General features: G+C 49.0%; 2 protein-coding genes across 2 annotated transcripts in view; one reads left to right on the forward strand and one right to left on the reverse strand.

Annotated features, from left to right (window-relative positions):
* Window positions 1-10,303, forward strand: part of LOC104985863 (chromosome unknown open reading frame, human C14orf159) — a 63,854-nt gene extending 53,551 nt beyond the window's left edge. Inside the window, 5 exon segments of the mRNA XM_010836260.1 lie at window positions 1,492-1,626; window positions 2,912-2,918; window positions 5,071-5,144; window positions 5,147-5,199; window positions 10,051-10,303. Of these exon segments, the coding sequence (XP_010834562.1) occupies window positions 1,492-1,626; window positions 2,912-2,918; window positions 5,071-5,144; window positions 5,147-5,199; window positions 10,051-10,194 (413 nt within the window). The 3' untranslated portion in view covers window positions 10,195-10,303.
* A 6,082-nt stretch (window positions 10,304-16,385) lies between these two features.
* GPR68 (G protein-coupled receptor 68) lies at window positions 16,386-19,640 on the reverse strand. Its single transcript, XM_010836177.1, has one exon. The coding sequence runs from the start codon at window positions 19,544-19,546 to the stop codon at window positions 18,431-18,433; it is 1,116 nt and encodes a 371-aa protein (XP_010834479.1). The 5' UTR covers window positions 19,547-19,640; the 3' UTR covers window positions 16,386-18,430.
* Window positions 19,641-25,227: the final 5,587 nt, after the last annotated feature.

Genomic DNA, 25,227 nt, shown 5'->3' on the forward strand with positions numbered 1-25,227 from the left:
AAGAGTCTTCTCTAGTACCACAGTTCAAAAGCATCAATTCTTCAGCGCTCAGCCTTCTTCACAGTCCAACTCTCACATTCATACATGACCACAGGAAAAAACATAGCCTTGACTAGACACACCTTTGTTGGCAAAGTAATGTCTCTGCTTTTGAATATGCTATCTAGGTTGGTCATAACTTTCCTTCCAAGGAGTAAGCGTCTTTTAATTTCATGGCTGCAGTCACCATCTGCAGTGATTTTGGAGCCCCCAGAAATAAAGTCTGACACTGTTTCCACTGTTTCCCCATCTATTTCCCATGAAGTGGTGGGACTGGATGCCATGATCTTCGTTTTCTGAATGTTGAGCTTTAAGCCAACTTTTTCACTCTCCACTTTCACTTTCATCAAGAGGCTTTTGAGTTCCTCTTCACTTTCTGCCGTAAGGGTGGTGTCATCTGCATGTCTGAGGTTATTGATATTTCTCCCGGCAATCTTGATTCCAGCTTGTGTTTCTTCCAGTCCAGCGTTTCTCATGATGTACTCTGCATATAAGTTAAATAAACAGGGTGACAATATACAGCCTTGAAGAACTCCTTTTCCTATTTGGAATAGGTATATGTATATGTCCCCTCCCTCCTGAACCTTCCTCCCACCTCCTACCCCATCCTGTTACTGGCCCAAATCTTGGCTTTCTCTGCCCACCGAAAACAAGTAAAAATTACGGAGACAGAGTTTGGAGGCAATAGAAAGGTGGCTTTAGTTCTCAGCTGGTGGAGAGGGGAACCCAGTAGGCTCATGCCTCCAGAACTGTGCCCCCGCCCCCATGAGGAGTCTAGGGGCTGATATAAGATGAGGGCTCGCAGTCAGGAGTTGGTGATGAGCAGCCAAGGTGTTAGGATCTTGGTTTCCTTCTCCTGCATTGTTTCGAAGACAGTCATAGGCTGGAATCAGTAACCCAGTAATTGAGTCTGGCAGTCCGGTGGCTCTGTGGCCTTCTTTCTGATACGTAACTACAAGGGGAAGGGTGTTGTAAGGGGAAACATCAGAGGCAAGATGTATCTAGCATAGAGTCAAAGGAAAAATAGGTGCAAAATGTAGCTCCTACAGAGTTAGGGGACAGAAAAGCAAACTTAGTTACAGACATGCAGAGTTAGGAGCAGTTAAAGTTGGAAAAAAAACCAAAAACCAGGACTGTTCAGTCCTGCTCACTCACTGTTCTCTTTATCCTCTTTGTTCTCAGGACAGGGAAAGAGAAAACTCATTCCTCGTTTTTCTTTTCCACTGCAACAATTCCACCCCTCTAGGTTGTCACTGAGCCTTCAACTTGTCTTTAGTTAACTAGAGAAGTTTCTAGAATACCGGAAGAAGTACAGCATCTCCTGGTTGTCTGAAATGTATCCAGGTCAACCCCTTTTCTCACCCTGAGGCACGCGGGTAGGAGCTGCCCTGCCCCACAACCACCCTTCATTTTGCCTAATCCTGTTTCCTGACTTGGTTCCCTTCCCTCCAGGAGTCAATGACAAAGGCAACAAGCTTGGGATGGACAAAGTCAAGGAGGCCGTGAAGAGGCACATACGAAATGGGGACATCCTCGCCTGTGATATGGAGTCTGACTTTGTGGTCATCGCGGCTAAGTGCTCAGATGGTCAGCCAGTCAGGCAAGGTTGCCCAGGGGGAGGCACCTGGCTTGGAGCCTGTCTAGCCAGAAACTCATCTCCTCCATGGGTGGAGTCTTGAGGCACCAGAGGAGAAGGGGACCTGGTTCTTAGCCTCTGGCCTCTCATTCAGTCGTTCAACAACCATTTACTGTATGCTAGGTGTTGCTCTGTGTGCTGAGGTAGGAGCAGCTCCCTGCTCCACAGAGCATCTGCTCTAGTGTTGGGAGATGGACAATGAACCCTAACAAACAAATACACCAGAGTGTGCTGAACGGGTTTCCCTGATGGCTCAGACAGTAAAGAATCTGCCTGCAATGCGGGAGACCCAGGTTCTATCCCTGGGTGGGGAAGATCCAGAAGAACCTGGTGGGCTACAATCCATAGGGTCACAAAGAGTCAGACACGACTGAGCAACTAACACACACACACACACACACACACACACACATTGTCCTAAACAGAGATGAGAGCTACAGGTAGAGGAGAGACAGGCCACTTCAGATCAGCGGTCAGGAAAGCCTCTCTGAGAGGGGTCACCTCTGCCTTTATTTGTGCTTCCTGTGTGATGGAAAGGAAGAGAACAATGCAGCAAATGTTTGGAGGATGCAAGAGGCTCCGTTCTGCTTCCGCTTTCTTCTGCCCCCGCTGCCCCTCCCCTCCCAGCAGCTGTCCTTCCCATCAGGGCCAACCTTTCCTGTGTCTGGGTCCTTCCAGGCCCCACCCTTCCTCTTTGACGGCTTCACAAGTTTCAGGAGTTTTGACTGATACCTGAGAACAGCCCTCTCCCTTTTCATCATCAAAAACAGCCCCAGAGATGAGCAGAAACCTCTGAGGGGACCAGTGCCTGGGTAAGAAAACCTGAACTGTAATCAACAGATTGCTGGAAGCTTTGTGTGGGCAAGTCTGAGAGTTAGAAGGTCCAGGAGGACCTAGTCATAGGGGGTTCCCACACTTCCAGGAGCATTACCTCCAGGGACTCTGCCAGGTCCATGCTGAATACTAGAGAAAAGTCCCCTCACGCTTTAGGTAGAGGAGGGGGAAGGAGCCACTTGAAACACACCTGAGCACTCTTTTCTGAACAAAGCCTGCCCTCAGAAGAAATTATTTCACCAGTGCCTAGCCTGCTGGGGGGCTTCCCAGGTAGCACTAGCGGTAAAGAAACTGCCTACCAATGCAGGAGATGTAAGTAAGAGACGCGGGTTCAATTCCTCCCTGGAGGACGGCATGGCAACCCCCTCCAATGTTCATGCCTGGAGAATTCCATGGACAGAGGAGGCTGGTGGGCTATGGTCCGTAGGGTTACAAAGAGTCAGACACAAGTTAGCAACTAAACAACAACAATGTCAACTACCTGTCAATAAAACTGAAGGGAAAAAATTGAAAACTTCTGCTCTGCAAAGGACCATGTCAAGAGGACGAGAAGACAAGGCATAGACTGGAAGAAAACATTTACAAAAGATGTTTTTGATGAAAGACTGTAACCCAAAATATACAAAGAACTCTTAGAACTCACCAATAATAAAATAAATGGCCCAATTTTCACCAAAGAAGATGTACAGATGGCAAGTAAGGATGTGAAGATACGTTCAGCATCCTTTGTTTCTGGCCTCCACCCTGGATTAGTTCTTTGGTTGGGTCACCCAGACAATCCCCACCCTCAGGCCCCTCGAGCTTGTCTTCTTATTACAAACACCTGAAGATGTTTGGGTCTACTAGAAACATGGCTTATACCACATTGAGAAAATGGGAAATTATGCTATGAGGAAATGTATGTTTCTAGAAACAGATTATTTCTAATAATACATGCAAAAATACATTATACATTATGAAATGTACTTTAAAATGCTGGGATAACAGTTTACAATTGCTTACTTCTTTGTTTTCACAAGAAATTAAGGTTTCTAAGGCTTCCCTGGTGGCTCAGATGGTCAAAGAATCTGCCTGCAATGCAGGAGACCTGGGTTCAATCCCTGGGTCAGGAAGATCCCCTGGAGAAGGAAATGACAATTCACTGGAGTATTCTTACCTGGAGAATCCCATGGACAGAGGAGCCTGGCAGGCCATAGTCCATGGGGTCACAAAGAGTCAGACACAACTGAGTGACTTACACTTTCACTTTCAAAAGTTAAGAATTCTAATTAATATACTATAAAAAAAAAAAGTAAAACAAAAGTTAGTTGCTCAGTCATGTCTGACTCTTAGTGACCTCATGGACTGGAGCCTGCCAGGCTCCTTTGTGGAATTCTCCTGGCAAGAATACTGGAGTGGGTTGCCATTCCCTTCTCCCGGGGATCTTCCCGACCCAGGGATTAAACTCAAGTCTCCTCCATTGCAGGCAGATTCCTTATTGTCTGAGCCACCAGGGAAGCCCCATATGTACCATAAAACTACTAAAATAAATAAGGAAAACATCTTCATATGTAAGGAAAAAATTTTTAAAGTATGAGTGGGAATGCATTTTGTTAAGGGAAAATAAAGTAAAAAGGTTAAAAAAAGAGGGAAAGCATAGGATAAAGTCTGAATATTGGGGGTGGGGGAGGCAGGGAAAGGGAGTTATAGAAAGTTTATGGGAAAGGAACCATGAGAAAAGAGTTCTCTGTGTGATCAGGACTGGCTAAGATTAGAGTATATTTAATCAGACTTCCCTGGTGGTCCAGTGGCTAAAAATCTGCCTGTCAATGCAGGGGACAGGGATGGGAGTCCTGATCCGGGAAGATCCCACATGTCATGGGGCAGCTAAGCCCACGTGCCACAGCTACTGAAGCCCTCAGTCTCTAGACTGAGGCTCTAGCCTGTGCAGCAAGAGAAGCCGCTGCGATGAGAAGCCCGTGCACCGCAACTAGAGAGTAACCCCTGCTCTCCGCAGAGAAAGCCCGTGCAGCAACGAAGAGCCAGTGCAGCTAAAAATAAAATAAAATAGTAAACATTTTTAAAGGTAAGCTGATACAAAATTAGAATTCTGTTTCCTCTCTGTGTTAAAAAGACAAAAGTCTGCTTTTGACAAAGAATTAATAAAATGTTTTTCTTTACTTTTGAGTAGCCTGTCTAAAAAGAAGTGACTTTATGTTTTATCAAAACAGTTTCCTATATTGTTTTTATTAGGTCTTTGGTCATTTGTTTGGTCCCAAACCAATGCTCCCCAAGATCCATTTTTCTTTAGCTGAAGGTGGTGTTGTATGTAAGGTGAGGGCTTCAGCGGTTTTTGGTTCAGCCCTCATTTTCAGTTCTCCCAGCTTTCTCCCGTGTATACGTCTTATTAAACTTTTGTTTGATTTTTCTCCTGTTATTCTATCGCAGATCAGTTTAATTGTTAAACCAGTCAGGAGCACCTAGAAGAGTAGAGGAAAATTTCTTCCTCTAAGGCAAGCTATATGACCTTTCCAATCCTATGATGAAATCTTCTTTTGTTCCAGATGATTCTAACCTGGGAGGTCATTATGCCTTGACCTGTACTTCCCGAGCTCGTGTGAGGTCCACAGGCGTTACCTGGGAAAGAGACTGGGCCCTTCAGACCACCTGGAGAGCAGAACTGGACTCGGGCCCTCCCATCTCTCACTAAGGTATCGTAGCCCAGCAAACCACTCTCGTGGATGCAACTTTTCCCCTGGATGAAGAGTGGACATGGTATTTCAAGCCGTAAGCCAGGGACCTGCACTCCTGGAAATCAGGAACCAGGTCTTTCTTATCTGCTTTCCCCAGCAACCATTGGAGGGAAACCCGGTGCTTGGTAAATCCTTTTTGAATGAAGGAATACAGTGCTTTATTAGAGTGGTGATTCTTCCAACTCTAGAGGCATCAGAATCGCCCCAGGGGCATCTTAAGCCACCCAGGGTAGGGGGCAGGTAGAGATCAGGGTTCCTGATTCAGGCAATCTGAGTTGGCCTGGAGAGTCTGCATCTCTGACAAGTTCCCAGGTAACGTTGCTGCCTCTCCTGCCTCGGGGACCACCCTTTGAGACCCTGGACTAGAAGGTTGGTTCCTAGGGTCGTGGAAGAGGCTGGTGTGTGGAGATGGGAAGGCAAATCAGGAGGCAGGAAGGTTCCTGAGCGTGGAGCCTGGAACAGCAGCGGGGATGGGCTGGTGCTTTGCAGGTCCTCCAGCCAGCAGCTGAGGCCCCGGAGCCCCTCACCGGTGAGAAGTGTTAGCATCCAGAGGCCCTCGCTGCCTCCTTCCTGTCCTGCCTTTACACTGTCTTGTACCTTTTCTGCTCACTTTTTCCTTCCGCCTGTCTTTTTACTCCCTCTCTCTCCCTCCTGTGTGTGTGTGCATGCTAAGTCGCTTGAGTCTTGTCCTGTTTGCAGCCCTATGGACTGCAGCCCACCAGACTCCTCTGTCCATGGAATTTCCCAGGCAAGAATACTGGAGTGGGTTTCCATGCCCTCTTCCAGGGGATCTTCCCGACACAGGGATGGAACCTGCGTCTCCCTGGTCTCCTGCATTGGCAGGGGATTCTTTACCACTGGACCACTGGGGAAGCCCCTCCCTGCTACACCTGCCCCGATTTCTCTCCAACATCTCCCTGGACTGGCTTGTTATCCCCATTTTACAGAGGAGGGGCTGAGGCACAGAGAGGGAAGGTGGCATGCTCAAAGCCACCCAACTAAAAAACAGAGCAGAGATCTGGGTCTGGATCTTTGACTCCATACTCTGGTCCTTCCCAATGAGATGCAGAAGTTTCCAGTTCCTGGCAGTGCCAGGGTGCGGGGTGGAGGAGGGAGGAGTCAGGCAGCTGAAGTGACATTTTCAGGGGAAATGCTCTGCTCTAAAGGGGCCCAGGGAGCCTTCTCTGCTTTCTCTGCACTTCCTGGATCGGAACTGGAAAAAAGCACTCAGAGAGCCATCTCGCACATGGTTTCTGATTCACACAGACACAAAAGACTGAACCCAGCCAAGCAAGCTCACACAGCCCCACACTTATCCTCTGGGGATGGAAATTCTCCTTCCACATTTCCACCCAGTCTTTCATAAATATATTAATAATGCACCACCCTTGAAAAGAAAAGGGAACATCATTATAGCAAAATTACAAACACAGTTTTATATAACCCTTTCTCTGGGCCAGGCCTGGGCTTGCTCTGGAGACAATGTTGGAGGGATACAGAACTCAGGGTCCACGAGGGGAGGTGATTTCAGGAGCTGGGGTAGAAGTATGCACGCTGCTTGTGAGGACACAGAGAATGGGTGCTTGGCTCGTTCCGAGAGCTCAAGCAAGCCTGCCTCTAAGAGGTGGCTCTAAACTGGGTCTTGGAGAGTGAGTAGGATGTAAGAGTCAGGTGAGGAAGGGTAGGAAGGACCTTTCAACAGCAAGACACACAGAAGCGAAGGTGCAGAGACATGAAGCAGTGCAGGGGATAACTGGAGACGTCATACTGGAGTTCTGGGGGTCACTCCGTGGGGACCACAGGGTCATCAAGAGATGCCAGACAGAGCTGTGGCCTGAGCTTTGGAGAAGCTTGGCTGGTTAGATGCAGAAGAATGTCTCTCATCTCTCTTCTTGCGTTGCTTATAAGAAGGCCCTCCCATACTCAAGGGATCTTATCGTGATTGTAGCAGGAGTGGGCACCATGTTGAAGAGCCCGAGGTAGGTGGCCACCACCATCCAGGGCACACCCTGCCCCCTCTGGCCCTTGGCTGTGCCCCAGGGGTTTTACTTGAGGGCAAAACAAATGGTCAGAGGGCATTTCCCAGAGCTTGTCAGGAACCAAGAGCTGATTGATGATGCCTTACAGGAAGGACTAAGAAAGGAAGGCAGGATGGATGGATGGATAGATGGACAGACTGCAGGTGAGCTGGCTAGCTGGATGAATGGATAGATGAATAGCCTGATGGATGAATGGATAATGGATGGATGGATGATGCAGAAAGACAGGAATGTGGCCTCTGGCTCTCATTCTCTTCCAGCACTTTCATCCGACTCTACTTTAAATCTTTTTTAAAAAAAATTGAGATATAACTAACAACGTGCATGACCTTAAGTGTACAGTGGGTGAATTTTTACACACGTATGCACCTGTGCAGCCACCAGCAAGGTCACAGTGTAGAACAGTTCAGCTTCCCAGGAGGCCGCTCTCTCCCTTCTCTCCATCCGACTCTGAACAGCAATATCACCTAACCATGAGCATCAGCCCGTTATGCTCCAAGCCTGAATCAATAGTGACCACCCACATACTCAACCTCTAAGCCCAAAAGTCATCCCGGAGCCTCATCCCCCACCCACAATTAACCAGGCCGTGGATCCAGTCCACTCTGCCCACTTGAGTCCTCTGTTCCCCCACTCCCGTCCCTCTGTCTCAGTCTGGACTGGTATGGAAGCCCCCAAGCTCTCTGCCTCCAGCCACTCCCTGGTCAGTACTCCTCCTCCACCCACCCACCCGCTCTTGGCAGGGCCTCTTGAAGATGGTGTGGTCATTTGGGGATTCCCGGGAATTTGCAGGCCATCATGGTTGGTTCAGCTGGTCCCCACAGCTCTTAGAGGCTGAGTGCCAGCCAAGTTCCTGAACTGTTGACTGATCACGTGCACCCTGAGGATCCCCAGGGCCCTCTCTGGACCAGAAGGATGTGAATGGTGAGGGCAGGCAGGGTGTGGGAGGAAATGGTCCCATGGTCCCAGAAGCACTGACATGTAAAGAGCAAATATGATCCAATGGAGAAGAGAAATGGGAGAATAAAGTCCACACAAATGACGGAAAATGCGACTCTGGGCCGGGTACCCCTGGGAAGGGGCTCTTGGACAAAGGGCTTGCCCGGAAATGCTTTTGGGCCTCCCTCCCACCTTGGTCCCTTGGGAAGAATGGACATGCAGGTTCTCAGGCCGGTTGTGAGTAGAGACAGGTCCCCAGTGACATTTGCCAACACTTGCCTCCTGTTTTGAAAAGTTTTCATGGGACTTCTCTGGTGGTCCAGTGGCTGAGACTCCACACTCCTACTTCAGGGGACCCAGGATTTGATCCCTGGTCTGGGGACTAGATCCTGCATGCCACAGTTAAGATCCGGCACAGCCAAATAAATTAATAAATACAAATCTTTAAAAAGAAAAGTGTTCAGTGAGTGGCCTCCATGGCCCCTGGCTTGACTCACTCCTGCTTTTGTCACCTGTGGTGCTAGCTGTCCCTCATCCAGAAAGTCTTTCTTGAGCCACTCCAATAAATTGGGTTGGGTGCCCCTGCTGTGTTCCATGATCCCCACGCACTGTGCTTGCCTGATCACTCATCTAGCATGTGATGCCTCTGGGAGCAAGGTGATGGGGCAGGGGCTGTATCCCATTCAAAGTGCTCAGTAAAACTTTGATGGGCGATGGAATGAATGTGCAAATGCCTGATTGGGAAGATGAGCCCCCTCCTCCTGTATGTCCTGATCTTCCTGTTCTAGATCCTTTTGTCCCCTTCCTTTGTTTGTAGAGGAGAAGAAGGGTGTACTTGATTTCTTCCCCTCAGGCATCTCTCCCCTGTGTCTCCTCCTGAGATCCTCCTTTCTCGGGGGAACCTGAACTATTTAACAGGGACAGACATGTTAATAACTTAGACAAGTGGTTCTCTGGGACCTTGTTTTTGGAAAGAGGTAGAAGGAAGCAAAGCAAATCACTTTTAAAAAAATCAGCAAATAAGTAAAGGGAATAAAGCTCTGGGCAGAAGGCCAGGGGCCCCAGCCCTGCCGACAATAATCCACCTCATTTCGTGAGCACCTACTGTGTGCCAAGGACCATGTGAGGTGCTTTACTTGCATTATCTCATTTAATCCTCACAACAACCCTCCAAGGAGGCATTATTATTATCATCCACCTCCCCATTATACAGATGAGGACACTGAGGCAGAGAGAGGTTGACACCTCTGCCAGGAAAGACCTAAGTCAGAGCTGGCTGATTGCAAACCATTCTCCCTGCTGGGCCCAGGATGGGGCTGCCTTTTCTCCATGGTTCTGCTCCCTCAGCCACATGGAGGTAATACCTAGAAGGCGACGGCAGTGGGACCTGGTCCATCCCCCATTGGAGGCTAACAGTGGGGTTACAGGAGGAACAGGAGCCATCCTGGCACCAAAGCCATTGGCAGATAATGCAGAGCTGGGCAGGGCTGGCTTGGCAGGAAGCGGGCATGCTGCCCCTGCAGAAATGAATCTGTAGTGTCAAGAAAATGGAGATTTCCAGAAAAAGCATACTATTTAGTTGCATGAAGAAACAGCCCAAACCGTTCAAAGCGGCAGCTCTGGGGAATGGATCTGGGACGTAGGACACATTGATTTTTCGCTATGAGTCTTCCAGTGGCATTAGCATTTTTACCCAGTTTTATTTTTTAAAAAAGAGACCATGGCAAGTCAAATGCTCTTTTTCCACTTGTAATGTATGTTGTGGGGTTTTTCTCCCCATTTTTTTCTCCTCCTCCACTACTTTTATCTCTGTCCCATTTTTTTTTTCCAGGAAGAAAAACTGCCGGGCATCTTCGTGCAGCATGGAGTCTGGAGCAGATTCTCGAGCACCCTGGGCACAGAGGTGGACAGGCTGCTCTTCCATGGCACTCATGCCCAGATGATCCAGAAGCTGATGGGCATCACCCTGCCATAAGGGTGACCATGCCCATTACAGGTGTGGGAGGTGGGTACAAGATGGTCCCACCTGGTCCTAGGGAGGAGCTCCCTGAGGGTCCTGGTTTCCTTCCTCAAGAGTCGTGCAAATAAACACTGGCCCTGGGTGAACAATGTGCTCCACGCAGTCCTGGATCACTGCATGCTCACCTCCTGGGGACGTGGGGGTCATGCAAGTGATGAGGACCAAGGAAAACAGTTCTCTGGGGTTCCCAGTTTTTGCTTTTATTCCCAAGTTCTAGGAGGCCTTGAATCCAGCCTCCTCACTCCAGCTTTTTTAGGCCACCCGTGTGTTCTGGAACTGTACACAATTAATTTTATTATCAAATAATAACATTTTATTATCAAATAATTAATTGGTCTTCTGACCAATCACTAATGGGGATGCCAGTGAGCAATGGACGGCCAGGCAGACATAGAGGGCCCTGAATAATCCCTCTGGTTAATTAAGAAACAGAAAATGTACAAATGGGTGGTGTACATTACAAAGTTCAAGGGTTCACTAAAGGTTTACTCATCACTACCACTGACAAAATATTTATACCTCGGAAATGCTCTCTTTTTCAAACAGCATTTCATTTATTTAGGCAAAAGATCCCTCGAAACTTACATTTATCACCATCACCGCTCCTCTTCCCCTCCCTTTTCCTCACCCCTACACGTCCTAAGACCCCACCGTAGAGCCTGACACATCTCCCACCTCCTCCCCATCTGTTCACCCCCAACTCTGAAGCCAGACTCTAGCCTTCTTGCATAGGAGGGCAACCACATTCCCAGAGCCCAGGGCTGAGTGAGTCAGGACCTTCCAGGGCTTAGATCACTCAACGAGTCCCGGACAACTCATCAGCTTGTCCTTATCTCTCGTACCACCTCCCACCGTACATGCCCCAAGAAAATCCAAAGCAGAGTCACTGACCACATCCCATTACATTCACATATTAAATCAGTACAGTGTCTTGCATTGGCTCATCTAGGTGTGGTGGTGTAAGCAGTTATTTGCAAGAAAGAGCTCTCTGCAAGAGGCCCCTTTTGTCTTGTCGCTTTGGCAAAACTATATTGTAAGTAACCTTAAACCAGGCACTCACAACATTCTACTCATCTCTGACCCAAGCACACCTTTCAGATCTTTTACTCACACAATACCTTGCCTAAGCTCTTGGTTCTTCCCTAGATCAAAGAAGTAAACATGAAGAATGATTAACAGATGACCTGACCATTTCCCAGCTTCCCTTTGAGTAATCTTGAGAACAAACTGCGTCAATGAGATAGCATCTAAAGAAAGATCACAGGAGGTGGTGAGCCTTCAAGCAGTGGGAGATGTCTTATGAGTCTGATCCCTTATCTCAATGATTAACTGAAATTACTTTCTCTTTTCCCTTTAAAAACTTTCAATCCTGAGCAGCATCTTTAGTGTTGGCTTTGAGGACACTAGTCCACCTTCTCCCCAGATTGCAGGCTTTCAGATTAAAAGCAACATTTCCCGTTTCTACCAACACTTGCCTGTCCAGTATTGATTTTTGAGCAATAAGCAGCCAGATTAGAATTCAGTAACAATAGTCCTTTCCAGCTAGGGCCCCAAGTGTTTATTGTGTCTGTTGTATTTCCTTAAACATGTTGAGTTTGATTCTTTTAGGAGTATTAGTTGTAAAGCATGGAACACATACTGTGGAAATTGACTCTAAATTGTACACTGAACAGTAAACCCTAAGTGTGGAGTTCGGTGATCAGGGGTTAACTTGCAATGCTGCCTATGCAGGATGTAGTAAAGTCTTTGGCCAGGAGTAGCTGGGGTGGGGGCTGTCCTGATGTCCTTTTGTTATTCTGGTGGGGAGTCCCCACCTATGTGTCTGTGCTCCTGCTGGGGTGGCATCAGGGCCATTGTAATGTGCTCATAGTCCCTGTCCATCCTTGACTTCTCAGGTCAGTGGTCCCACCTCAGCTCTAAGCCTCACTGGCCAGGTCTCCAGTTACAATTTGTAGAGTCTGGGTCTGCAGAGCTCCATCTAATGGGGGCCTCTGACTGAGAGTGCACCCTGGTATTGTTGAAATCCTGATGGCTAAAGAGACAGGAAACATCATCTGCTAAGGCTGCCAGCATTCTTCTGATTCATATTTTAGGGGAATACACTAATGGGCCTTTGGTTTTGCAAAAGTAATAGCAGAATTCTATTCTGCATAGAGAAGTTTGAGACATGACTGTGTAATAGGTTATCTTCCCTGAGGGTAGAAGTTTATGGGGAGATGATTAAGTTGTTTAGGAAAGAGACTAAGACCTAGGTGGAGCCCAGAGAAGGCTGAGAGTACAGATCCTAGGTCTGGAGTGAAGAATCCAAAGCCCCCACCCCCACCTCCCATGCAGGGAGAGACAAGCTGTGGCCCTACACTAGGGCCTAAGGTGGAAGGAAGGGCCAGGAGAAGACTTAGCATGATCCAGCCCAGGAACCATTGGAGCGCTGAGTTCTAGGATCCAATTTTATGCTTTTCTGTTCCACATTATGATTCCTGCTCTGGTCTTTAGTAAAGGTTTGCTCATTTCACCCTAGTCATCTTCTATCCTTTTGGGGAGGGACCTGTGTCCACATCTGAGGCGGCATGGTGAGCATGGCTATGACCTGGAGAAGGTGGTTACAGGGGGACAAGAGGTGATCTACAGGTATGATGGGGAAGCCCAGGGTGAGGGATGAGCTAGGGTATCAACCAGTCAATCCTAAAAGAAATCAACCCTGAATATTCATTGGAAGGACTGATGCTGATACTGAAGCTCCAACACTTTGGCCACCTGATGTGAAGAGCCAATTCATTAGAAAAGACCCTGATGCTGGGAAAGATTGGAGGCAAAAGGAGAAGGGGGTGGCAGAGGGTGAGATGGTTGGATAGCATCACCGACTCAATGGACATGAGTTTGAGCAAACTCTGGGAGATAGTGAAGGACAGGGAAGCCTGCTATGCTGCAGTTCAGGGGTCACAGGGAGTCGGGCACGACTTCGCAACTGAACAACAGCAACAATTCACCAGGATGGATTCCTGGGGCATATGAGCATCCCTGGGCATTTCCAAGAATATTGAGGTCAGAGCCTGATAAGTAATACCTGGATCTCTGTCGGTCTTCAAGGGCAGGCTGGTGAACTTCAGACCTTGGGTACACTGAGGTGCACATGCCCCACAGACTCTGCTGGTGGGATTGGAAGATAAGCGAGCCAGGAAGGGGATCAGGGCTCCTTAGCCCTCTTGGCCATCCTCTGGACAAGTGCCACCCCATTGCTCCACTGAGCAAGGCAATCTTCTGAGGTCATTTCCTGCCTTTCATTGCACAGGCTCTGATGACCACCAGCCCCACCTTAGTCCAGCCTACTACATTCTACTACTCTCCACCTATTCCATGTGGGTTCCACTGGCTCCACAAAGTCTAACTTTCAGGTTAAAAAGGCCACTGCTCAGAAATTCCCCAGAAGTCCAGTGGTTAGGACTTTTAGTGCTCACTGCCGGGGGCCTGGGTTCGTACCTAGGTCAGGGAACTGCAAGCTGCACGGCACAGCCAAAAAACAAAACAAGACAGACCAACCCAAAAAAACCACTGCTCACATAAACTCAGTATATTTCAGTGATGTGATGTGCTTGCCAGAGAGGCTGTTGCATCAGTAGAAGCATAGTGAGGTAACTGATCTGTGTCTCCTCAGCACAGGTTGCACAGATCTAATCTCGCTTCAGATCCAAGCATCACATTTGAAGATGTGGGTGTTGTTCAGATAAGTTACAGGAAGGTGAACGCTTAAGGAGGTGTTAAGCGGAGCTGTTAAGTGGAGGTGGCTTGAAAAGCTGTATGTCTGTGACTGGCCAGATGCTCACAAATTCTGCTTCTTCCTTCACACACAGGAAAACTACATTTCCCAGCCTCCCTTGTAGTTATATTGGGGCCATGGACTGAGATCTGGCCAATAGAGTGTGAGTTGCGGGAATACTAGCCACATTGAGATTTCCCATAACCTCCATGTGAGATTCTTTTCATCCTGCTTTCCCTACCTGTGTGGATGGAAGAGGAAGACCCCAAGATGGTAGAATCTCTTAATGCATGAATCCTGAATCACTGCCATCACTTGGGGGAAAAAAAAACGCCAGAAAGTAGTTGCTCATCTGGCCCTTGCATGAACAGGAGATAGACTTTTATTGTCTTAAGGCAGTATGATTTGGGGGTATATTTCTTATTGTAGTATAATCCAGCCTTGTCTAATACAAGCTTTGGAGATTTAACACTGAGAAGTAGGGTGTGAGAGTTGTATCTAAAGGTACCTAAAGGGCTTCCCTGGTGGCTCAGATGGTAAAGAATCTGCCTGCAATACAAAAGACCTGGGTTCAATCCCTGGGTCAGGAAGATCCCCTGGTGAAGGGAATGGCTACCCACTCCAGTGTTCTTGCCTGGAGAATCTGATGGACAGAGGAGCCTGGAGGGCTACAATCCATGGGGTCACAAAAAGTTGGACCCAACTGAGCAACTAAGCACACACACACCAGTACCTAAAGGGTCACTTGGCTCCAGAGGCCAGAACTAAGGCCAGTGAGAAAAGTGGTTCCACTTTGGCTCATTCAGAGTTACGATTTTCTGCCCAACCTTGGAATGACCTGTGTTGGACAGTAGTGAATTGGTATCCATGGTATTCTTTGCAGAGAAACTGGGCTATCATTTTAGGGGAGACGGTGAAGGGAAGCCTGGCATGCTGCAGTCATTAGGGTCACAAAGAGTTGGACCCAACTTAGTGACTGAACAACAGGGGATAATTCACAGGTAAGGAACTGGAGATCATGACCTCTGTGGGACTTTCTGACACTGTTATCTATGTTAATCTACCAACGTCTTCCTTATATTGGTTGACCCACCATTTCCCCAGAACACTGGGCACTGTTGTGACCTCAGGGTTATTGCCATCAAAGACCATCATCTTGCCAGATGAATTCCTGGAAGCTGCAGGATCACCAGCTGAAAGAAGCACATTTTTCAAAAAAGCATTGAACCAAGAAGGGCCAGATTCTGGCTCTCTCTTGATTGTACCAGCCAGAGAAAAGCGGCAGATGGAATGTATTTTGTGCTGCAAATTTCTCCCACACTTGTCTAGCCAACCCACAGACCAGTGTGTGTAAACAGGAAGATGAGCCCTCATCTTGCTAAGCAACACTGGTGAATGAGAAAGCAATCTAATGGCTCTTGCCATCTCCAGTCGAAACCAGATGGACCTTTTCTTCCCGCCCCCGCTTCTCTTGAGAGGAAGAAGTCTTAATCTCCAGTAATACCTTTAGTCTGTCTGAAGGATCGATTCTTCCAAAGCACTCCAGAACTCCAGGAATTTGACCCAGGAGGGATTAAGTGACTAAAATCAAATTTACTTTTTAACATGATGCATTTAATCCTGTGATAAACACACAGCCCGTCACTGTTGAAAAGATGCTCCAGCTTAAAAATGCTAATCACTAAATGGGGGGCTCCTCAAACAAAATTCAGACTGTGAGGATAAGGAGAGCCCCCAAGAGGTGGGTACAACAGGTGTTCCTGCTTTGGCAGTTTTCACTAGTGAGGAGAGGACAGTCTGATCCAGCTCTTTCTTACTGGATGTTGTGCTCAGTCGCTCAGTCATGTCTGACTCTTTGCAGCCCCATAGCCCGCCATGCTCCTCTGTCCATGGAATTTTCCAGGCAAGAATACTGGAGTGGGTTGCCATTCCCTATTCCAGGGGATCTTCCTGACCCAGGGGTTGAATCCACATCTCTTGCATCTCCTGAATTGACAAGCAGATTCTTTACCACCAGGACCACCTGGAGTAGAAGGGGGTCCTGTGTCCAAGGACAGGGAATGATAGTCTCCAAACCACAGGGCTGAGTTGCATCCCCAGAGTCAAGGGGTGACCAAGTTAAGTCCCAGAGTGGATTTGCAACAATGTGCTGCAGTGTTTAGGACACTTCATGAATCTCTAGAGGACAGAGAAAAGCCTTCATTTAAGGCTTCATCCTTCTTGGCCACTACTGGGTAATCGAGGGCAAATTCTCTAATTGACCTGTTTGAATTTTTTCTGAGAAAGTCAATCCCTGGACCTTTCTGACTCTGTTGGGTACTTCATGGACCCTCTAGATGTCCCTGGTGTTGAAAGACCCTCCCTCCCCACGTGAACTGAAATACATTCCAACTGTGGCTGGTTAGGTTGCTTTATTTGCAGACTCAAGTTTGCTACATAAATCCACTGCATGGTCCAACACACATATACTTGGCATAAAAGAAAGGACAATACAAAAATACAACTCTTGATAATAAATGAAACTGCCTTCAGCTCATGCCAGTTTATCCCAGTGGGAATGCCCATGTTTAAGATCCAAATAGGAGGGAATTTGAAATGAGGAGGTATGGAGGCCTCAACCAGTGCCATTGCCTCTGTAAGATCCTGGGTTTTTCTTGGCTGTATGGTCATTTTTTCCACCTTCAGACCTGATCACTTCCTCCTCTATGAAGGGGAAGAGAACCTCCACAGGTTATGGAAGGGTCAGGGATTACACACAGTCAGAATCAAGTATAGACTTGGAATCCCACTTCCTTAGGGCACATCCAGCCTAGGCTATCAGCTTCTGGATGCCTCTGAAGAGAGGGTTAAGAAACTCAGGGTGGAACTATCTCTGGGAAAGGGTAAGAGAGACACAAGGAGAGACTGAAGATGTTCTCTGTGGTCCCTCTTCGGCAGATTCCAGAAATGTCCCACTGATACCAGTTTCTATCTTCCCATCCCTGGTCCCTCCCCAGGCTTGAGCCCACCAAGATCCTTGGCTGTAAGAGCTCAGATTCCAGGTCTCTGAGGGAAGTCAGAAGTGGTGCCGGTCCACTCCAGGAAATCTAAAGGGCTAGCATTTCTGAAAGGTGGGCAGGTCCCTGGAGTAGCAAGACGCTCTTCTGGTCCTTGGTGTATTCCCCAGGCAGAAGCTTAACATGACTGGGTGGGAAGCTTCAGGAGAGATGAGCCCTGTAACCAGTCTTCTAGGACAGAACAAGAGACAACATGTAGCCAGTGGGCCATCCCATCACTCTCCAGGTGGGTGAGGGGGAACACTTGGGCAGAGGAGTGGAGATGGAGGACCAAGGAGGCAAGACAAGCCCAGGGTCTTTTCCTCTCTTTGTCACAGGGGCTACTTAAACCACAGTGGAGCTTCACCCACCCTTTGGGCTGAAAGATGCCAGAGAATTCATCTCTTGTATTTGTTTTGCTCCATCTAAGACCTTGGGGTGAATGTCATGCTCTTCTCAAAGACTGCAAGGCACTCGTCTGTGTATGTGGCAAACACTATCAGCAGTCCTATGACCTTAGTTAGCCTCAGTGTCTTGGAGCAGAGCTGTCACGGAGACCCTGGCATTTTAACCACGGACATACATACACATACAGAGTCCCAGACTTCTGGGTCTTGTATACTTTGGGGCAGATAGCAACAGAAGTTGAATTGGGAGGGATCTGTCAGGAACTCAGTTGAACACACTGCTTTAGGCCTCTGACCTGACACTTGACAGAGCCCCACGGAGCCCTAGGATTTGCTGTGCATTAGTGCTGGGACTTGGAGAATCCGCTCAAATCTCCCTGCAGGTGAAAACTGTGAGTTGCCTGGATCTGGGGTCTCTCCTCTGCTTGTCCCTCCCCCACTGTCCCTGCCACACACAGTCTCAGGGCCTCAACCCCTCCCCACATTCCTTCTCCCCATCCAACCTCCACGGGGTGGGGCTCAAGTGGTAAGGATGAAACACACCTTCCTGCGTCATCTTCTCAGGTAACACCAGTGCATTTGGACAAGGGTCACCTCTGGCATTGGAAGGCCCCGGCAGGTGAGCACCTGGGTACCTGCCTCCTCTCCCAGGCCCCTCTCTCCACGTCCTAACACTCTGTCCCCCAACGAGCTTCTCTAAAAACCTCCTGGAGGTGAGTCTTCTTCCCACCAGCAGCCCAGCCGATGGCAGATGACCCTCCACGTGCTGTCGGGGCTTATCCCCACACTCAGCTAGCAGCCCTGTTGGACTCGGCAGTCACACTAGGCTCCCTGGAAACCAGAGAGGTCGTGTTATGGCCCAGACCTGGGGCCCCGTGGCTCCACCCATCATCCCCTCCAGCAGCAAGAAGCAGCTGCCTTGGCCAAAAGGGCAGCAGCGATGGAGCAGGCTCAGGCCTCGCCTCGTCCTGCACGTGGGTGATGGGGTGACCAGGCTAGGACAGCCCACCTGCGGGGGACCCTCCCATTCCAGGCGGGTGGGGGGTCTGGAAGGCCGGGTGGAGCCTTGTCAGGACCTCGGGATCCTCGCTCTTCCCGGAGGCCTCGGGGGCGCCCAGCGGGTAGGCCTCCCGGGCCCGGCCGGTCCTGGCGCAGGTGAGGAAGGCCAGGCAGGCCCCGCGGAGGCGGGCCAGGTCCCTGTGCGTGGTCTCGCTGACGAAGCAGTAGAGCACGGGGTCGGCCACGCAGTTGAAGCTGGTGAGGAGCAGGGAGAAGTGGTAGGCATTGAAGATGCCCTTGGCGAAGTCGCAGCTGGACTCCCAGAGGCTGCGCACCAGCAGCAGCACGTGGTAGGGCAGGAAGCAGGCCAGGAAGATGACCACGGTGCTGAGCACTAGCCGCTGGATCTGGTCCTTGCGGCTCTTCTGGGTCCCGTGGCTGCGGCGCACGGCCCGCAGGATGCCCCGGTAGGAGGCCAGCAGCAGGCAGATGGGGAAGAGGAAGCCCACCAGGAAGCGGTAGTAGTTGATGCCGCGCTGGCGCGGCTCGAGCGGATAATGCTCGAAGCAGACGCGGTGCCGGTCGGCATCTTCCACCACCTCCTCGTGCATGAGGAAGTAGATGCTGGTCAGCAGCTCCTTGACCCAGATGAGCGCACTGACGCCCATGGCGGCCTTCAAAGTGCGGAACTGGTGGAAGCGGAAGGGGTGGGCCACGGCCAGGTAGCGGTCGATGGAGATGCAGCAGAGGAAGCCCACGCTGATGTAGATGTTCTCGTAGAGCAGGATCCCGCACACCTGGCAGGACAGGTCGTCGTGGGACCAGTGGTCGTGCTGCAGCACGTACTGCAGCCAGAAGGGGAGGGAGCAGATGTAGAAGAGGTCGGCCACCGTCAGGTTGCACAGGTACACGCCCAGCTCGTTCCGGGCCTTGATCTGCAGGTAGCCGTAGTAGAGGGACAGGCAGTTGGCCGGAAAGCCCACCACCAGCACCATGACGTAGACCACCGGGGCCAGCGTCTGGTGGATGGTGTGGTCGATGTCACAGTTCATCGAGGTGTTGTCTGCTGTGATGTTCCCCATCTTCGGGCCTGCCGGGGCCTCACCCCCCATAAGCTCAGGAATACGCCAGTCTCTCTGTGGCCATCTTATTTCTAGGATGTGGTTCAAGCCGCAGCGAAGGCTTGGCCTCACTGGTGATGCATAAGCCCCTGAAAGTCAAAGGCAGAAAGGCTTAGGATAATAGAAGCTAACATTTATATACCACCTACCGTGTGTCAGGCATTGCTCTAAGTGCCTCACTTAATTTTTTTCCCTAATGATTATCTTGATGCACACAGTTTTAACATCGATTCTTTTGATATTTTTTGCTTGTTCTGAAAAGGACACATTCATCCAAATTCCATTCAAGCATTTTTTTCCCCTATTAAACAGTACTTCTCTTTAAGATAGGCGATATCGTCATTTCTGTGCAAAGCAAAACACAACACATACTTTGTTTAATGAGGAGCTATTTGGGCATCATATGCAGATAAAGAGTAAACCTTAGGATAGTATAACCTAGACAGCACTTGAAATAACAGTCGTCCTACTTGAGCTTAAATAATGGTGACAGAACAAGCGTTAGCCAGGCAGAGAAAAAAGAAACTCAAGCTGACAGCTCATTCATGTCGCTGGATCCATCGCTCATTGCAGGGCAGAAGGCAGTCGAGTGGTCGTGCTTGTGCCTTTCACATTGGTGTAGTGCCTCAAAATTTAGAAGATGACCCAGCCCACGAACTCCAACTCAACTGCACTGAATATACAGAATGCACAGACCAAGACACCGACATGTGATTTCTGTCTCCCCATCCCCCCTTCCCTGGCCTCCTGTCCCTTATTTACTTTCCTGGTCCCTTGGTCCAGCAAGCAAGGCCTGGAGCTCTTGTGAACGCCATCCCATCCCGAGCTGGCTCTCCAAGGTAAAGATCAAATTCAACCCACAAAACAGCACGGGCCCCAGACACTCTCTTCTGCCAACATTCAGCACCATGCACATTTTTCCTTCTTGCTCACAGGAATTTACCAGATCAGTCAACACTGAGGCCATAGCCCGTCCTGGGAGCTTCTTCAGACAGCACAAAAGAGACCCAACTTTGTTCACATCCTGCTGGGCAGTGACAGACTTTATTTTCTTGGGCTCCCAAATTACTACAGATAGTGACAGCAGCCATGAAATTAAAAGACGCTGGCTCCTTGGAAGAAAAGCTATGACCAGCCTAGACAGCATATTAAAAAGCAGAGACACTACTTTCTGACAAAGGTCAGTCTAGTCAAAACTGTGGTTTTTCCAGTAGTCATGTATGGTTGTGAGAGTTGAACCAAAAAGACAGCTGAGTACTGAAGAATTGAGGCTTTTGAACTGTGGTGTTGGAGGAGACTCTTGAGAGTCCCTTGGACTGCAGGGAGATCACACCAGTCAATCTGAAAGGAAATCAGTCCTGAAGAGTCATAGGAAGGACTGATGCTAAAGCTGAAGCTCCAATACTTTGGTCACCTGATGTGAAGAACTGACTTGGAAAAGACCCTGATGCTAGGAAAGATTGAAGGCAGGAAGAGAAGAGAATGACAGAGGATGAGATGTTTGGATGGCATCACCGATGCGAGAGACATGAGTTTGAGCAAACTCTGAGAGTTGGTGATGGACAGGGAAGCCTGGAGTACTGCAGTCCATGGGGTCACAAAGAGTCGGACACAACTGAGCAACTGAACTGAACTACTGTGCTCTGGCAAGAAAACAGGCCAAGCTTCCCACAGGGCACTGCTATTTCTCCTCCACGGAACCAGGAACCCAGTACAGAGCACAAGGCACTGAGACATGAGCACCAGGCGAGGGTCAGCAGCTCACAGGCTGTGCAAGTCTTTACCATTCCTCAGCTTCAGTTTCCTCATCTATAAAATGGGGATAAAGACACTTGCCCTCAGGGTCAACATCAGTTCAGTTCAGTTCAGTCGCTCAGTCATGTCCGACTCTTTGCGACCCCATGAATCTCAGCACGCCAGGCCTCCCTGTCCATCACCAACTCCCGGAGTTCACCCAGACTCATGTCCATCGAGTCAGTGATGCCATCCAGCCATCTCATCCTCTGTCGTCCCCTTCTCCTCCTACCTCCAATCCCTCTTAGCATCAGAGTCTTTTCCAATGAGTCAACTCTTCGCATGAGGTGGCCAAAGTACTGGAGTTTCAGCTTTAGCATCATTCCTTCCAAAGAAATCCCAGAATCAGGGCCACATAAAATATGTCAAATGGCATGGCATTCTTTCTCCAGAGGCAAAGAAGCAGAATAAAAGATGATAGTCTGACTTGCAGTAGTGAACAGTTCATATTGTTGAGAATGTAATTAAGAAAATGCTATTGCTGGGCTTCCCTAGTGGTCCAGTGGTTGAGAAACTGCCTGCCAATGCATGGGGCACGAGTTCAATCCGTGGTCTGGGAAGATCCCACAGGCTGCAGGGCAACCAAGCCCCTGCGCCACAACTACTGAGCCTGCGCCCTACAGCCCATTCTCCACAACCAGAGAAGTCACCAAGGTGAGAAGCCCGTGCACCACAATGAGGAGCAGCCCCCACTTGCTGCACCTAGAGGAAGCCCGAGCACAGCAGCGAAGACCCAGGGCAACCCCAAAACCAAAAAGTTAAAAAAGAGAATAAAAGAAAATGCTGTTGCCATATATACAGATGCATTTGAACAAGACAGAATAAAAAATTTTTGCTGTAGGCCTACCTTACAGATTGGGCTTCCCTGGTGGCTCAGCTGGTAAAGAATCTGCCTGCAATGCGGGAGACCTGGGTTCAATCCCTGGGTTGGGAAGATCCCCTGGGAAGAAGGCTACCCATTCCAGTAGTCCGGCCTGAAGAATTCCTTGGACTGTAGAGTCCATGCCGTCACAAAGAGTCAGACATGACGAATGAGCAACTTTCACTTTTCCTTTTAGATTAATATACCATAATGAAAAGCCTGAGCAGTTCTATCGATTTAAGACTCCTGGCTCAGATGAAAAACCTCACTGTGTTTAAATCAACCTTGTTGTTGTTCATAATCATCCTCCCAAGGAGATTTTATAGACATATTTTTTTTTTCCTAATCACCTGCCCCCATGGAATGTTAATATCCTTAGATGTATAGAATATCTGTTTATGCACCATGGCCTTTTGGAGGGTGCCAAATCACTGTAATATTATCTCTAAGATTATTTTCACCCCACCCTCTGAGAATGTACGGTCTATACGGCTGCAAATTCCAAGTGAACGGAGTCTGCATTAAGTTGTAGTTTTAGCAGATCAGTCTTGCCCTTTGCTCTCTCTTCACCATACATAGTCAAGCTGGGACTCATGGACCAGGAGGGAAACCCCTGCCACAATTGACAATGTCTCATCACCCTCCCTCCTGTGGGCTCCTAACTGGCCCTGTGGGCACCAGAGCCAGGGCTCAACCTGAAAACTGACAGAGCCTGCTAGGGAGGGTCCCAGAGATATCCCAGCCCAGCAGTTCCAGTCCTGGGGCTCATGGTAAACTTGAGGGGTTCCCCTGAAATCACATGCTCCATCTTGTAAATATTTAAGTATGTGCACTTTTCCTGGAAAAGGTCCCGTGGCTTTCATGAGTCTCTAAAACAGGCGAGAGATGGGTCCAACCCAAAGCTGCACCCTCTTACCTGGATTCCCTGTGGCTCTCCCCATGGCCAAGTCACCCCCACTCCTGTGCTTAGTTGTGTTTGACTATTTGTGATCCCATGGACTGTAGCCCACCAGGCTTCACTGTTCTTGGGGATTCTCCAGGCAAGAACATTGGAATGGGTTGCCATGCCCTCCTCCAGGGTATCTTCCCAACCCAGGGATCGAACCCAGGTCTCCTGCATTGAAGGTGGATTCTTTACTGTCTGAGCCACCAGGGAAGATCAAGAATACTGGAGTGGGTAGCCTTTCCCTTCTCCAGGGGATCTTCCTGACCCAGGGATAGAACCCAGGTCTCCCGCATTGAAGGCAGATTCTTTACCAGCTGAGCTACGAGGGAAGCCAAATCCCAGCGTTCTCATTTTTCCCTGACCATTATTCCCCGGGGCAGCCACAGTGATCTTTCCAAAATCCAAACCGCATCCTCCTCTTCCTTGTTTAAAACCCACTGAGACAGTTTCACAGTGAGTTATCACACCCCCAGAAAAACCCCCAAACTCCTACAAGGCCCAGTGTGACTCGACCCCAGCTCCTCCTACCTTCCCGCCACCAACATGTTGGCCAGCTTTCTGTGCCCTGGTCACCTGGCCTTGCTCCAGTTGCTCCAGGAGTGCCGCCCCCTGCCAACCCCTCCCCTCCACCTCCAGGTCAGGGCTGGTTCCTTTGCCGCCAGCTTGCAGCTTAAACACCACCCCTTTGTGAGGCCCTCCCTGACCATCCCACTGGACTGGCCCCCTCCCCCAGCACCATCACTCCTTCCTATGTGCCGGCTCTGCAGAGTTTCCATCAGTATCTGAGATTTGTTTGTTTACTTGTCTGCTTGTTGCTGATCTGTCTCCTCCATGAGGATGTATTGGGTTGGCTAAAAAGTTCATTTGGTTTTTTCCATAAGATGGTACCAAAAAACCCAAATGAACTTTATGACCAATTCAATAAACTCCAAGAGGGCCGTGTGTACCTTGAACAGTGCCTGGTACATCACAGGCACTCCTGAGGACTTCTGGAATGGATAAGTGGGTGCCACCTCCCCACCTTACAGATGAGGAAACTGAGGTTCAAAAGGGGAAGGGACGAGCCCAAAGCCAGCCTGACGAAGGAAGTATGGGCATTAGAATCCAGGTCTTCTTGTTCCAAGCCCCACCTCCCCGCCACAACCAGTCCCTATCTGAGCCTTGGCCCCAAGCTCTTAGTCCCTGAAGATGAGGACTCCGGGAGGGCCCACCTCTCCAACCTTTCCAGGATATAGGCCTGGATTTCAGTGATGGTGGTGGAGGGAGGTGCTTCTTGGTGCCATTTTCAGTTGTGGTTTAATATACATGACGGGAGCTTCCCTGGTGGCTCAGATAGTAAAGAACCTGTCTGCAATGCAGGAGACCCAGGTTTGATCCCTGGGTGGGGAAAATCCCTGGAGAAGCGAATGGCTACCCACTCCAGTATTCTTGCCTGGAGAATTCCATGAACAGAGGAGCCTGGAGGGCTACAGACCATGCGTGGCAAAGAGTTGGACATCACTGAGTGACTAATACTTTCACTTTCATACATAATATAAAATTTACCTTGTTAACATTTTTAATGTACAATTCAGTGGTAATTAAGTACACTTAAACTATCATGCAACCATAACCACCATCCACCTCCAGAACTTTTTCAGTTTCCCCAGCTGAAAATCTGTTCCCATTAAACACTAACTCCCCATCCTCCATTCACCCAGGCCATGGCAAACACCAGTCCACTGTCTGCCTCTGTGAATTTGACCACTCTAGATACCTTATGTACTTCCCTGGTGGCTCAGACAGTAAGCTGAGTGATATAGCATTTGTCTTTTTGTGTCTTATTTCACTTAGCATCATGTCCTCAAGGTGCATCCATGTTGTAGAATGTTATTAGAAGCTCCTTACTTTTTAAGGCATAATAATAGTCCATCATACATATATACTGCATTTTATTTTTCCATTTGTCAATGGACATTTGGGCGACTTCTACCTTCTGGCAATCATGAATAGCGCTGCTCTGAACATATCAGGTCAGGAAGCAACAGTTAGAACTGGACATGGAACAACAGACTGGTTTCAAATAGGAAA

This window comes from Bison bison, unplaced genomic scaffold, assembly GCF_000754665.1.
Source record: "Bison bison bison isolate TAMUID 2011002044 unplaced genomic scaffold, Bison_UMD1.0 scf7180017864061, whole genome shotgun sequence".
In the NCBI taxonomy this organism is placed as follows: Eukaryota; Metazoa; Chordata; class Mammalia; order Artiodactyla; family Bovidae; genus Bison; species Bison bison.

What these genes read in the sequence shown, in the direction of transcription:
- GPR68 (XM_010836177.1), bottom strand. Translation starts at nt 19,546, where the DNA reads ATGGGGGGTGAGGCCCCGGCAGGCCCGAAGATGGGGAACATCACAGCA.